This window comes from Hemiscyllium ocellatum, chromosome 6, assembly GCF_020745735.1.
Source record: "Hemiscyllium ocellatum isolate sHemOce1 chromosome 6, sHemOce1.pat.X.cur, whole genome shotgun sequence".
Classification (NCBI taxonomy): domain Eukaryota; kingdom Metazoa; phylum Chordata; class Chondrichthyes; order Orectolobiformes; family Hemiscylliidae; genus Hemiscyllium; species Hemiscyllium ocellatum.
Genome location: NC_083406.1, coordinates 99,056,621 through 99,071,495, shown reverse-complemented (window position 1 = coordinate 99,071,495; position 14,875 = coordinate 99,056,621). Strand labels below are relative to the sequence as shown.

The 14,875-nt window shown below is 40.3% G+C and overlaps 1 protein-coding gene across 10 annotated transcripts in view; it reads left to right on the top strand.

The window, feature by feature from the left end:
• LOC132816506 (F-box-like/WD repeat-containing protein TBL1X) overlaps positions 1-14,875 on the top strand; it is a 424,554-nt gene that overhangs the window by 393,671 nt on the left and 16,008 nt on the right. For all 10 annotated transcript variants that reach the window (XM_060826181.1, XM_060826180.1, XM_060826186.1 and 7 more), the window contains 3 exons: positions 643-706; positions 788-885; positions 1,148-1,208. In XM_060826181.1, coding sequence (XP_060682164.1) covers positions 643-706; positions 788-885; positions 1,148-1,208 — 223 coding nt within the window. The remainder of the gene's footprint in view (positions 1-642; positions 707-787; positions 886-1,147; positions 1,209-14,875) is intronic.

Below are 14,875 nucleotides of genomic sequence, written 5' to 3'. Positions count from 1 at the left end.
GATTCCATATATTTCCATCATCCAGAATTTCTGCAATACAACTGACTTGTACTACATCTAATCTTGAGTCATCAGCAGCATCTTTTTATTTTGCTGGCATTGTGAGTTCCACAGTATATAAACTCCAATTCGTCCATATCTTGCAACTTCCCCAATTTGGTGATCATCTATCACTCTATTCTCTCTGACTTGAATTGGCCTCCTGTTGCATTGAGCTGAAAATATTTGCCATCTTTTACAGGTACCTCCATGGTTCACATGGTCTCTGTCTGCAACCTCTAATCTTATGTGTCAGTCTGCTCTCTCTACTCCTGCAACTCTGGCCTCCTTTGCATTTTCCATTCCCTCTGCAGTCTGGGCTCTCAGCTGTTTTGTTCTATCAACCAGAACATTCACACTAAATCTCTCCAGTTTGCTATTTTGAAATCATCCTTAAACCTATCGTTTTGACCATGCGTTCACACTCTTTCCTTAATTTCTCCAAGGGTTGGCCAGTAACTGTTTTGCATCCTGAGATTTACTTTGCAGTATTTATTGCATTAAAGGGACCATATTTAATACAGGCGGTTTTCCTTGTTATAAGGATAAATTCAGTATGTTAGTGATGGAAGAAACTACCAGCATGATGTGTTTGTTTTCCAGAGTGATGGAACACTGTTGGCCACAGGATCATACGATGGATTTGCAAGAATATGGACGAAGGATGGTAAGTCATGAGTTTGAATATTTGATCTTTTAGCACTATAGATTCCTATTGAATTTTTCATTAAACTTAATTTTTTTTCAGGCAACCTTGCAAGCACCCTCGGACAACATAAAGGGCCCATCTTTGCTTTAAAGTGGAATAAGAAGGGAAATTATATTCTCAGTGCAGGTGTTGATAAGGTATGAATGAAATGCAGTAATAATTTACAGAGAAGCAAATATTGGACAATTCTGTTAGATTAACTGATTTTCCCATCTTCTGAGTTTACATTCCTCTAGGATTGTCTTCCAGTTATTTTCTATTCTGTGAAGACGAAAACTATAACACTCAGGAGAAGCATAACTGGTTATTGATTGCTGTTCTGATTTTTTCATCGGACTATCTTGCAGTCCAGTCCACCATACTTATATCTGAAACTAAAAATTTCTTTCAATTTTTCAGACAACAATAATTTGGGATGCGCATACAGGCGAAGCTAAGCAACAATTTCCATTTCATTCAGGTAAAAGGATATGCTACAATATACATCCGTGTAAGCATTGAGGTTGGTGTAGGGCAAGTAGGCATTTATAACATTGTTACGTGGAATTGCATAGAATCTATATAATTCTCTCAAAGGTACGTGACTGCCATTTTATCAAATTCCTGAAAAATCCTGTTATCCTTGCCATGCTGTTTATTTTGTGGAGTTGTTGATATGGATTTTTATGGGCTTCTGTGAGAATTCTGGATTCTCACCCATTTTTGCCAGCAACAGGGTAAGGGTATAACAAGCAGGTATGTAGCATTCCCAGACATGCACTTTTTTTTTTGAAGGTGAGCCTTTCAGATCCCCCCAATACTTAATGGAGTTGGGCTAACTTTTGTAGGAGCTGTGGTTTACCTTTCCTTTCAGGAGCTGAGCGCTTAGGGGAATTGTAGTCTGGAATAAGGAACCAAATAAACAAATTGGCATTCAGCATTCCCTATGAAAATCTTAGCCCTTTACATTCCTACAGTTTATCAATCAAACAGTGAAAAACTTTTAATCCACATTATCTTTTATAATCTTGTCCAAATAAACACACTGGCATTGAAAAACTACTTCAAGGAAAGGTCAGATTATTATAAGTTACTGAAGATGTCAGTCAAACAAAGCCTAGCATTCCCGTTTGGAACTGAGTAAACAGCGCTCTGATAGCCTGGGTCCATTTATTATTCCTTGAGCAATCAAGCAGTTATAGAGGGGCTGTCTGACAACTGTATCAAAAGAAACCAATTGAGCAGATGACCAGACATCTCTTTGTACAGATGGCTGACACTCAATACCTTTCCTAAAATCATAGAATCCCCACAGTGCAGAAAGAGACCATTCAGCCCATTAGATTTTCACCAAAAAGCGTCCCACCCAGACTCAGCTCCCCACCCTATCCTCGTAACCCCACATTAGCTATGTGAATCCATTAAGCTTGCACATCCCTGGGCACTATGGTCCAATTGACAATGCCTCCCAATTCACCTAATCTGCACCATTGAACTGTGGGAGGAAACCGGAGCATCTGGCAGAAACCCACATGGATACGGGGAGAACATGTAAACTATACACAATTTTCTTGAGTAAAATCTCACCCATGGTTCTTAATTTCTTCAGATTTGGTTTTTAAATATAGAGATACTTGTGCAATGGGTGGCATTCACTTTATCAAACATCACTTCATTTAGGATATAAGAGCATAGATATTACTGACTGGTTTACCATTCCAAATTTACAGTGATGATGAAGAACCATCAGCTCTATAATTCAATGCTTGGTCACCCAAGTTGGAAGGGTTTAATATGTATAATGTATTTACAGTGTGCCCAAGTGCCACTTTGAATTGTCAGTTTTTCATTTGACCTCTGTAATCATATTTGACAATGTGCAAAATCTGAAGGCGCGTATTGCCAAAATTAGTGCTTTGCAGGATGTAACATATTTTAAACTCATAGAAATGCTATCAGCTCTACAAACATTGATTTTTTTAACCTTTAATTAGTTTGAAAAGTTGATGCTTTTACAATATAAAATAGTTATTGGCCTGTCAAATAGTATTGCTCGTTAAGTTGAGGAATGTTGAATCAGTATCAACTTCAAGCACAGTTAAAAGAACAGTTCGATCAGAGCAAAATTAACTTTACGCTGTTCCGCCAATCTACCTCAACTTCTGAAGGACATGATGCTGCATTAGTATCAGCACTATGCTGATCTTTTTCAACTCTCATTACCAGCTATCTTTGAATTGAATTGCTAACCTATGTGACCATGACCCAAATTGTGTTTATTTCCTAAGGAAACTGGTTTCAGGCTGTTCAAGTTCACTTCATACTGGAAACATGTAGTCTCTTCAATATATATTGTATTCTATAAAATTTATTATAATATTATAGTGTAATCCAAGTTCCCCTCGGGTCGTATGCGAAGCTCAATGTCACATTTTTTCCTTGCAAAATAATTTTGAAATTAGCATGAAGTAAAATTTGAAAAATAAAGGGAAATTGCTAGAAAGGAAAGTTGGTATGTGCCTGTGTAAGGCAGCAAATTATAACACAGACAGTAAATTTAAAAATTAGCTTAGCATAAAGACTCCAAATGAAAATCTAGAAAGATGGAATTTTACTGTCAGGATCAGCTGTACTTAAGTTTGGAGTGTGCAGTTCTTTAATAATAATATCATTCAGGGTATCTCTCTGTTAAAAATATTGCACTTACCTCACACCACTCAAAACATTCCAAAATGTATTGTAACTCAAAAGCTCATTTGTGAACTTATTTTAAAATCAATATCATTAAAAATATATAGTTTATTTATGAACAAATGACTCCAGGCTTATCATATTGCTAGGTGATTACATTTATGAGATTTCCATAATGATTCTTTTCTTTTAATTGTTTAAGATGGTTTATTTAAATTATCTAGTAACAAAGTAATGTTTTCTTTCAAGTTCTGTTCATTTTAGAAAGCTAATGGTTTAAGTTGTCTTCAAAGAATAGCATAGGAAAAAAAACAATGGCACAATTAGGCCTAGCATCCCACTTGTACTTTCTCTTTCAAATCAATGGTTATTAAACTCTTGAGAGTTATTATAAATTCATACATAAATTATTCTTTTGGAAAGACAAAAAATGCAGACTCAATAGCACTCTCCTTTCATGTCTCAAATATCCTGAAGAGCAGCACATTACAGTGAGTCAAGTCTGATCCCATCTATACTGGATGTCAATTTTAGTATTGTCTCTAGTTCAACTGCATATTGAAGCTGTTTTCTTATCAAATGAGCCTTCAGCATTTGCAACTTGCAAAAGCAATTTCCAGAGAATACAAATCTTTCAGTGATGTCTCAAATGAGAAATTAGAAACAACTTAAACCCAATTTTTGTGTGTTTTGAAGTTAAAAAGTGTTTTAAGCAACTAAATATTAGCAAGAATTTGCAGGAACTGTAATAACTTTTGAGCTGCTTAAACAAAATGCCTTGTATTTGAAGTTTTCAGAGTGTTCCAAGGAATTAGGTAGATCATTAAAAAAAATCCTGTTGGCAAAGGCAAATTGAATCACATGGTCCCAGAGCAAGTTTAAATGTTTCTGTTGGGTAATAAAATTGTGCAAAATATGCTTTCTGTCTGCCAGTGATCTTGTTAAAAGTTCCAGTAAAAGTATTGTACTTTAAGGGAGGATCGTCTATTTTGGTTGCTACAGTGTAATTCCCAAATATCCATTCCTATAGCACAATCAGGATGGCCATAAGAGAACAGAAGGTGTTTCCCAATATAGAGGAACTCGATTATCTGAACGAGATGGGCAGGCAATATTTCGTTCAGATAATTGGTTATTCAGTTAATTGATTCAATGTCTTTCCTCTCGGGCTCAGAGTTTTCTGTTAAGTTCGCTCCCCATTCAGGAGATACACACCAAACCGTGCCCGAAACGTCGATTCTCCTGCACCTTGGATGCTGCCTGACCTGCTGCGCTTTTCCAGCAACACATTTTTCAAACTGCACGTGAGCCCACATCTGCCCCCCCAGTCCCATCCAACACTGGCCCCCAACACTGCCTCCCTGCCTGCCCCAACTCCATCCAACGCCACCCCTCCGTCTGCCCCACTCCCAACCCTGTCCAGCTCCCCGCTCCCTCTCCCCCCGCTCCCTCTCCGGGGCTGCCAGACTGGACATCAGCAAGGCTGCTGCTGTCACCTACTGGTGGGTGAGTCTCCAAATAGCGTGTGCGCACGCACACACAAGTTTTTGACAAGTGAAAAAGAGAGAACGGGCGATAGGTCATTTGGAGAAGGTGCCTGGGCTCCCATTGATTTCCAGGATTGTTCTCACCAGCATTTCAGTAAGCCGAGTTCACTTTTAATCACTGTAAACAAAAGACACAATCAGTGTTGGAAACATGTCTTTGAGGTAATGTTTCTATCGAGACTTCGAGATGTCCTTCAAATAGTCTGATATTCAGATAATTGATATTCGGATAATTGATATTCAGATAATCGAGGTTCCTCTGTATACCATAATTGGCATTTACCACTTGCCACTGCCCAAATGCCCCATTCTATCTGCCTTTTCGTCGTAATTATTCCACAGTTCATGTAGATATTAAGACACCAAGATTTTGTGGCTTCTGTAGTGTGAGCATTGAGAGACTTATTGCTATTGAGGGATGCGATGGCCAAGATGACTCCTGGTGAACTTACTTATGCTGAAATCTGGAAGCTGCAGGACTCCTAATTAGGCACTGGAGGAGTTCACACTGATGCTTCTACTGTTCCTATTCTTAAAGCTATATTCACTGTTCTCCTCGATGTTCTTTCCTTAAATAACATCATCAATACTAGATTTAACAGTGTAATATTGCTATTTGGAAAATGGCAGAAGCAATTGCTTTTTGTCGCTACGTTTCAAAGTTGAATTCGTAGTTTGAAGCATTTCTTTGAGATGTAATAAAGCTATTATAGACAAGCATTTTTAAAAATACAAGTTATTGTCCAATTCCTTGTAACGAAACTGCTAAATTTTCTGGTGGACAAATGTGTTCATATATGCATAGCTTTTTTCTCGTATGTGTATAATTGGAAACTGAGTTTTACGTGTTAATTTTCAGAAGTTTGAAAAAAGTGAACCTTGTGTGATTGTATTCTAGGCATTGTCAATTAGCTTTCCTAGAAACATGCATTAGAGAATTCTCAACAAAGCATCAATAATGAAACTTACCCCTGTGCAATTCTACAACAAAAGATTTGCAGTAGATTAGGGCAAGTTTTTAAGCCTGCAGTACAAATTAGGCACTGACGGTTCATTTACAAACTGCAGGGCCACCTTTTAATGTGTTTCTCTTAAGTTTGCACGTGCATTGAGTTTTTTAAAAATATTTTTTGCTCATCTGGGTTAGACACACTAGTTCTGGAAAATGAAAACATGTCAATACCTTTCAAAAACTGCAACCTTATCAAGTACTATAAAGTTAGATATAACAGAGTTCCCTTTACTTTCCATGAAAAAAATGGTCCAGTTGAACAACACCTTTTCTTGCCATAGTGGATTATTTTGTTTCTTGCACCAGTCATTTCTGTGACCCCTTTGAGTGCTTCTAATGAATAGGGTCAATTTACTGTTGTAAGCCTCTGACAGTTCGGAACTAGGTTAAGGCTGCCCAAATTCACTTCAGCTGATTTCATTTCACTTGTTAATAACAAGTAGAGAGAGCTTACTTTCATCTTTTAGCTTTGGGTGATATTGGAATCCTCTTGAAGAACTGAGAATAAATTGCTAGCCTGTCTTTTCAGCTGACGTCCAGCGTGTTATGGCAATAGGAGTAGATATAATAGAATCTCCGGAAGATAATACAAACTCCAAAAGATAATAGCATCTCCAACAGAGCATTGCTGTCTTTTTCAAACTGTAGAACTGATCAGGTTTTTGAGTAGAAAGGAGAATGATCTTTGAGTACTGGTTTGTTTTGTGCATTATGTAAAGTAAATTAATTAATACATCCATGTTATTAGATTATTATATTAGTGCTGATTAAAATGTACACCAGGTGATGGTGAGACCAGAAATGGGGACATAATACAGTTGAATGCATGAGTAAAGAGCTGGCCTAGAAGGGAGAACCTCATATCTGGATTATATCTACATCTTCCAGAGCAGGAAAGACCTGTACAAGAAGGATGGGTTGCACCTAAACTGGAGGGGTACCAATATCCTTGCAAGGTGATTTTCTAGTGCCAACTGGGATGGTTTTAACTAGGGTGGCAAGTGGATTGGAATCAGTGCTTTAGGTCAGCATATGGAGTGATTGAAGAGAAGGTAGGGGTTAAATCAAGTAAGTCTCGTAGGAAGAAAAGGCAGGGTCAGGTAAATGAGCATGGGTCTGAGGTGTATTTATTTTAATTCATGGAGTATGACAGGTAAGACAGCTGAACTGAGAGCCAAGATTAGTACATGGATCTATGCTTTTGTAGCCATTACAGGAACTTAGTTGAGAGAAGGCAGGACTGGCAACTCAACATTCCAGGGTTTAGATATATCAAACGTGATAGCAAGGGATGTAAAAGAGATGGGGAAGTTGCATTACTAATTAAGGAAAATGTCACAGCTGCATTAAGAGACAACATCTCTGAGAACTCATCCAGTAAGGCCATTATGGATAGAACTCAGGAATAAAACAAGTGCAGTCACTATGATGGGGTTATAATACTCCCAATAGCCAGTGGAAATTATAGGAACAGACATGTGGGCAGACTTTGGGCAAATGTAAAAGCAATAAGGTTGTTGTAGTGGGTGATTTTAACTTGCCCAATATTGACTAAGACACTCTTATTGCCAGGGGCTAAAATGTAACAGAATTTGTTAGGTGCATCCAGGAGGGCTTCTTGAGACAATATGTAGAAAATCCAACCAGGAAAGAGTCATATTGTACTGGGAAATGAGCCTGGCTCAGTGATCAAAGTTTCTCGTGGACCATTTTGCAAACAGTAATCATAATTCTGCAAATTGTAAGATAGTTATGGATAAAGCTAAGACTGGTCCTCAGGTGAAAGTACTAAATTGGGAGAAGGCTAATTACGATGATATTAAGCAGGGAATACAGAAATTAGATTAGGGTGGGGGTCGGCTGATTGATGGTAAATCCACAACCGACATAGAATTCTTTTCAACATCAGTTCAAACCAGTTTGTTTCTGTGTGGAAGAAAGATAAGGATGGCAAAATTCGAGAACCCTGGATGATGAGAGGTATTGAAAGTTTAGTCAAAAATAAGCTGATGTAAGGTTTTGGAAACTGAAATCAAACAAGGCCCTTAAGGATTATAAAGGAAGCAGGAAAGAATTTAACAAGGAATTAGGAGTGTGACAAGGGGCCATGAAATGTCCTTGGCAAATAGTATTAAGGAGAATCCCAAGCCATTTTATATGTATATTAGGAACAAAAGGATATTTAGGAAAAGGGTAGGTCCACTCAAGGACAAACTGGGAATTTTATGCATGGAAGTGGAAGGAAATACTTCTTGATGAGTATTTTGCTTTTGTATTCACAAGGAGAAGAGCTTGAATGATGCTAAGAATAGGGAAGGGTTTGTTGATATTCTAGGGCATGTTCTAGGATATGCAGCAAAAGTGAGGACCAGCAGGCTTCCAGGAAGGTAAGTAAATCCTATAAAAAGCTTACCTCGTCTAGGCAGAGCGCATGCTGAGCAGGAGCGGACAGTGGACAGCTGAGTAAGAGAGGTTATATATTTTGCCGGTTGCTTTACCCAAAGCGCTACTTAGATAGTGTCTCCCACTCATCCCCCTCTAACCAAAAAAAAAAGTGTGTGCCGATTTGGTAAGGTTATTGGGTTTTTTTTCAGTAGGCTCTTTGGGAATTCTGAACAGTGGGAATGGATGTGAGGGCAATTGAATGCTCCTCCTGTAGAATGTGGGAGGCAATGGTCATCACTAGTGTCCCTGCTAACTTCATCTGCAGCAAATGCACCCAACTCCAACTCCTCCAAAACTGCGTTAGAGAACTGGAGCTGGAGCTAGATGAACTTCAGATCATTCAGGAGACTGAGGGTGTAATTGAGATAAGTTACAGGGAGGTTGTCACATTTCAGGTACAGGAAGAAGGTAGATGGGTTACAGTCAGGGGTTGGAAAGGGAACAGACAGACAGTGCACGTCTCCCCTGTGGACATTCCCCTCAATTAACAAGTATACTATTTTGGATACTGTTGATGGAGGAGGGGACTTACCAGAGGTAAGCCATGGTGTACAGATCTCTGGCACAGAGTCTGTCCATGCTTAGAAGGGAAGGGGGGAGAGCAGTAGAGCATTACTCATTGGGGACTCCATAGTTAGGGGGGCAGATAGGAGATTCTGTGGGATCAAGGGAGACCCGCAGTTGCTGTATTGTCTCCAAGGTGCCAGGGTCCGTGATGTCTTTGATCATATTTTCGGGATCCTTAAGGAGGAGGGGGAGCAGCCCCAAGCCGTGGTCCACAAAGGCACCAATGAGTCAGGTAGCAAAAGAGATGGGATGTAAAGCAGAAATTCAAGAAGCTGTGGGGGAAAGCTTAGAACTAGAAGAAACAGTTGTTATCTCTTTTTATTTACCCGTGCCATGTGCTCGCAAGGCAAGGAATAGGGAGAGAGAACAGTTGAACACGAGACTACAGGGATGGTGCAGGAGGGAAGGGTTTCAGATATCTGAAAAATTGGGGTTCATTCTGGGGCAGGTGGAACCTCTACAAACAGGATGGTCTATACCTGAACCAGAAGGGTACCAATTTCCTGGGGGGAGGTTTGCTAATACTCTTTGAGAGAATTTAAACAAATTAAGGAGGGGATGAGAACCTGAATTGTAGCTCAAGTGTTCAGGATGTTAAGAGTCGCGAGATCATATACCAGCAGGCAGGAAGGTGGTTTGAAGTGTGTCTACTTCAACACCAGGAGCATCTGGAATAAGGTGAGTGAACTCGCAGCATGGGTTGGTACTTGGGACTTCAATGTTGTGGCCATTTCGGAAATATGGATAGAGCAGGGACAGGAATGGTTGTTGAGGTTCCAGGGTTTAGATGTTTCAGTAGGAACAGGGAAGGTGGTGTTAGTCAAGGACAGTATTAAGGTGGCAGAAAGGACATTTGATGAGGCCTCATCTACTGAGGTAGTATGAGCTGAGGTTACAAAGAGGAAAGGAGAAGTCACCCTTTTGGGAGTTTTCTGTAGGCCTCTGAAAGGTTCCAAAGATGTAGAGGAGAGGATTGCAAAGATGATTCTGAGTAAAGATGAAAGTAATAGGGTAGTTGTTATTGGTGTCTTCAACTTTCCTAATATTGACTGGAAACACTATAGTTTGAGTACATTAGATGGGTCAGTTTTTGTCCAGTGTGTAGATAGGTTGTCAAGGGGCGATGCCACATTGGAGTCAGTAATGAACCGGGCCAGGTGTTAGATTTGGAGGTAGGTAAGCACTTTGGTAATAGTGACTACAATTCAGCTATGTTTACTTTAGTGATGGAAAGGCATAGGTATATACCGCAGGGCAAGAGTTATAGCTGGGCTAAAGGCAATTAAGATGCAATTAGCCAAGATATAGGATGTATATGATGGGAAAGGAAACTTCAGGGGATGGACACAATTGAAATGTGGAGCTTATTCAAGTAACAGCTACTGTGTGTCATTGATAAGTATGTACCTGTCAGGCAGGGAGGAAGGAGTCGAGTGAGAGAATCGTAGTTTACTAAAAAGTTGAATCTCTAGTCAATAGGAAGAAGGAGGCTTATCTAAAGATGAGTCATGAAGGCTCAGTTAGGGCGCTTGAGTATTATAAGTTAACCAGGAAGGACCTAAAGAGAGAGCTAAGAAGAGCCAGGAGGGGACATGAGAAGTCTTTGGTAGGTAGGATCAAGGAAAACCCTAAAGCTTTCTGTAGCTATGTCAGGAATAAAAAAATGACTAGAGTAAGATTAAGGCCTGTCAAGGACAGTAGTGAGAAGTTGTGCGTTGAGTCCAAAGAGATGGGAGAGGCACTAAATGAATATTTTTTGGCAGTATTCACACAGGAAAAAGACACTTGTTGAGGAAAATACTGAGATACAGGCTATTAGACTAGACTGGATTGAGGTTCATAAGGAGGAGGTGTTACCACTTCTGGTAAGTGTGAAAATAGATAAGTCCCCTGGACTGGATTTATCCTAGAGTTCCCTGGGAAGCTAGGTAGGAGATTGCAGAGGCTTTGGCTTTGAGCTTTATGTTGTCACTGTCAACAGGAATAGTGCCAGAAGACTGGAGGATATTGTCCCCTTATTCAAGAAGGGGTATAAAGACAACTCTGGTAATAATAAACCAGTGAGCCTTACTTTGGTTGTGGGTAAAATGTTGGAAAGGATTATAACAGATAGGATTTATAATCATCCAGAAAATAATAATTTGATTAGGGTTAGTCAGTGCAGTTTTGTGAAGGGTAGGTCGTGCCTCACAACCTTATTGAGTTCTTTGAGAAGGTGATCAAACAGTGGATGATGGTAAAGTGGTTGATATGGTGTATATGGATTTCAGTAAAGCATTTGATACGGTTCCCCACGGTAGGCTATTGCAGAAAATACGGAAGCATGGGGTTGAGGGTGATTTAGCAGTTTGGATCAGAAATTGGCTCAGTGAAAGAAGACGGAGGGTGATGATTGATGGGAAATGTTCATCCTGGAAATTTAGTTATTACTGCAAGGATATGTTTTGGGGCCACGCTGTTTGTCATTTTTATAAACAACCTGGATAAGGGCGTAGAAGGATGAGTTAGTAAATTTGCAGATGACACTAAAGTCAGTGAAGTTGTGGACAGTGTGGAAGAATGTTGCAGGTTATAGAGGGACATAGACAAGCTGCAGAGTTGGGCTGAGGTGGCAAATGGAGTTTAATGTGGAAAAGTGTGAGATAATGCACAATGGAAGAAGTAACAGGGATACAGAGTGCTGGGCTAATGGTAAGATTCTTGGTAGTGTGGAGGAGTAGAGAGATCGATAGCTGTGTGCATAGATCCATGAAAGTTGCCATCCAGGTTGGTAGGGTTGTTAAGAAGGCATATGGTGTGTTACCTTTTAATCGTAGAGGGATTGAGTTTCGGAGCCATGAGGTCATGTTGCAGCTGTACAAAACTCTGGTATGGCTGCAATTGGAGTACTGCTTATAGTTCTGGTTGCCACATTATAGGAAGGACATGGAAGCATTGGAAAGGAGATTTCCAATGCAGAGGAGATTTACCAGAATGTTTCCTGGTATGGATAGAAGGTTTTATGAGGAAAGGCTAAGGGACTTGCGGCTGTTTTTGTTAAAGAGAAGTTAAGAGTTGACTTAATAGTGACGTACAAAATGATCAGAGAATTAGATAGGGTGGACAGTGAGAGTCTTTTTCCTTGGATGCCGATGGCTAGCACAAGGGGACATAGCTTTAAACTGAGGGGTGATGGATATGGGACAGATGTCAGAGGTAGGTTCTTTACTCAGAAAGTAGTACGGACGTGGAATGTCCTGCCTGCAATAGTGGTAGACTCATCAACTTTACGGGCATATAAATGGTCATTGGATAAGTATATCGATGATAACAGAATGTTGTAAGTTAGATGGGCTTCAGACTGGCTTCCCAGGTAGGCGTAACATCAAGGAACAAAGGACATGTACTGTGCTGTATTGCTATATGGTCTGTTAAGAAGAAGGAAGTGTTGGATCAGATCTTGAAAAACATTAAAGTCAATAAGGCCTGACAGGATCTATTCCAGGACATTGAGGGAAGTAAGCAAAGATGGCTAGGGCATTGATAGAGATCTTTATACCATCTTTAGCCACAGGTGAAGCCCCACAAAAGCATTGTGGAAGAATTGTGAGTGTTGTTCCTTTGTTTAAGAAGAGCAAAATGATAACCCAGGAAATTATAGGCTGGTGAGCCTTCTATCAATGGTAGGAAGTTATCGGAGGATATGATAAATCGACAAGGTCTTTTCCCTGGGTGGGTCAGTCCAGAGGGCATAGGTTTAGGGTGAAAGGGAAAAGCTGTAAAAGGGACCTAAGGGGCAACCTTTTCACACAAAGAGTGGTGCGTGTATGGAATGAGCTGCTAGAGGAAGTGGTGGAGGCTGGTCCAATTGCAACATTCAAAAGTCATTGAAAGGGTATATGAATAGGAAGGGTTTAGAGGGGTATGGGCCAAGTGCTGGCAAATGGGACTGGATTAGGTTACGATATCTGGTCAGCATGGACAAATTAGATCAAAGAGTCTGTTTTCGTGTTGTACATCTTTGTAACTTTAAGATTCATAGGGACAGGATTTACTTGCAATTGGAAAATAATGGACATATTGGGGGATGTTATAGTGCGTGAGAGGTCTTATCTCAAAGTTGATTCATTTTTTTGGGAAGTGACAAAGACAATTGAGGGTAGTACAGTGGATGTTGGCTACATGGACTTTACAAAAGCATTCGATAATATTCCAAGGCTGGTCCAAATGATTAACTTACATGGGATCCTCAGTCAGTTGGTAAGTTAGATTAGATTAGATTAGATTATTTAGATTACTTACAGTGTGGAAACAGGCCCTTCGGCCCAACAAGTCCACACCAACCCGCCGAAGCGCAACCCACCCATACCCCTACATTTGCCCCTTACCTAACACTATGGGCAATTTAGCATGGCCAATTCACCTGACCCGCACATCTTTGGACTGTGGGAGGAAACTGGAGCACCCGGAGGAAACCCACGCAGACACGGGGAGAATGTGCAAACTCCACACAGTCAGTCGCCTGAGTCAGGAATTGAACCCGGGTCTCAGGCGCTGTGAGACAGCAGTGCTAACCACTGTGCCACCGTGCTGCCCACTGTGCCACCGTGCAGCCCACAGTATAAAATTTAGTATAAAATTGACTTGGTCATAGAAAATTGGTTGGAGAGAGGTGTTTTTCTTACTGGAGTTCTGACCAACAGTGTTCCGCACGAATCACTGCTGGGACCTCTGTTGTTTGCAAAATATATAAATGATACAGGTGAAAATTTAGGTGATGTGCTTAGGGAGTTTGTAGCCTATGTGAAAATCGGTGGAGTTGTGGATAATGAAGAAGGTTGTCAAAGGATATAGAAAGTTTGCAAGTTGGACAGGGAAATGACAGATTAAGTTTAATCCAGACAAGTGTGATGTGAACATTTTGAGAAGTCGGATGCAAGAGGAAAGTGTACAATAAATGGCAGGACCTTTCGAATCATTGATATACGGAAAGATCTTAGGGTACAAGTCCATTGCTGTCTGAAAGTGACAACACAAGTGAATAAAGTGGAAAGATTGGGGCACTGAGTTTAAACGTTGCAGCTCTATAATACTTCAGGCCATATTTGGAGAATTCTGTGCAATTCTGGTTGTCACACCAGGAAAGATGTGGAGGCTTTGATGTGGGTGCAAAAGAGGTTTATCGGGAAGTTGCTTAGTTGGAGTGTATCAGCTGTAAGAAGAAGTTGGACAAACTTGGATTGCTTTCGCCAGAGTGATGAAGGCTGAGGGGCAACCAGATAGAAGTATATAAAATTATGAGAGGCATGGCTAGGGTAGCTAGTTGGAGTGGAAATGTCTAATGCTAGGGGACATAGGTTTAAGTTGAATGGGGGAAAGTTTAAAGAATATGTGAGAGGCAGTTTTTTTTTAAACAGAGGCTGGTAGTTGCCTAGAACATGGCGCTGGGAGAGTGATAGACAAGCAGGAGGTTGGAAGAGCATAGCAAGCCAGGCAGCATTGGGAGATGGAGAAGGCAACGCTTCAGGTGTAATCTTTCTTGAGGAAATAAGCATATACGATAGCAATGTTTAAGAGGAATTTTGACAGACACATAAACAGGCAGGGAACAGAGGGAAACGAACCATGTGCAGACAGATGGGATTAGTTTAGAATAGCATCATGGTTGATGCAGACATGGTGGACTAAAAGGTTTGGTCCTGTGCTTTACTGTTCTATGTTCCAAGTTCTAATACATTTTCAGTAGAGAAGATAGAAAACACTAATTTTTAAGCTGGAAATTAGAAACAAAACAGAAATTGCTGAAGAAACTCAGCAGGTCAGCCAACATCTGTGGAGAGAAATCAGAGTTAGCGTTTTGGGACCAATGGTCCTTCTTCAGAACACAAGTTCACATTGTTCTGTACA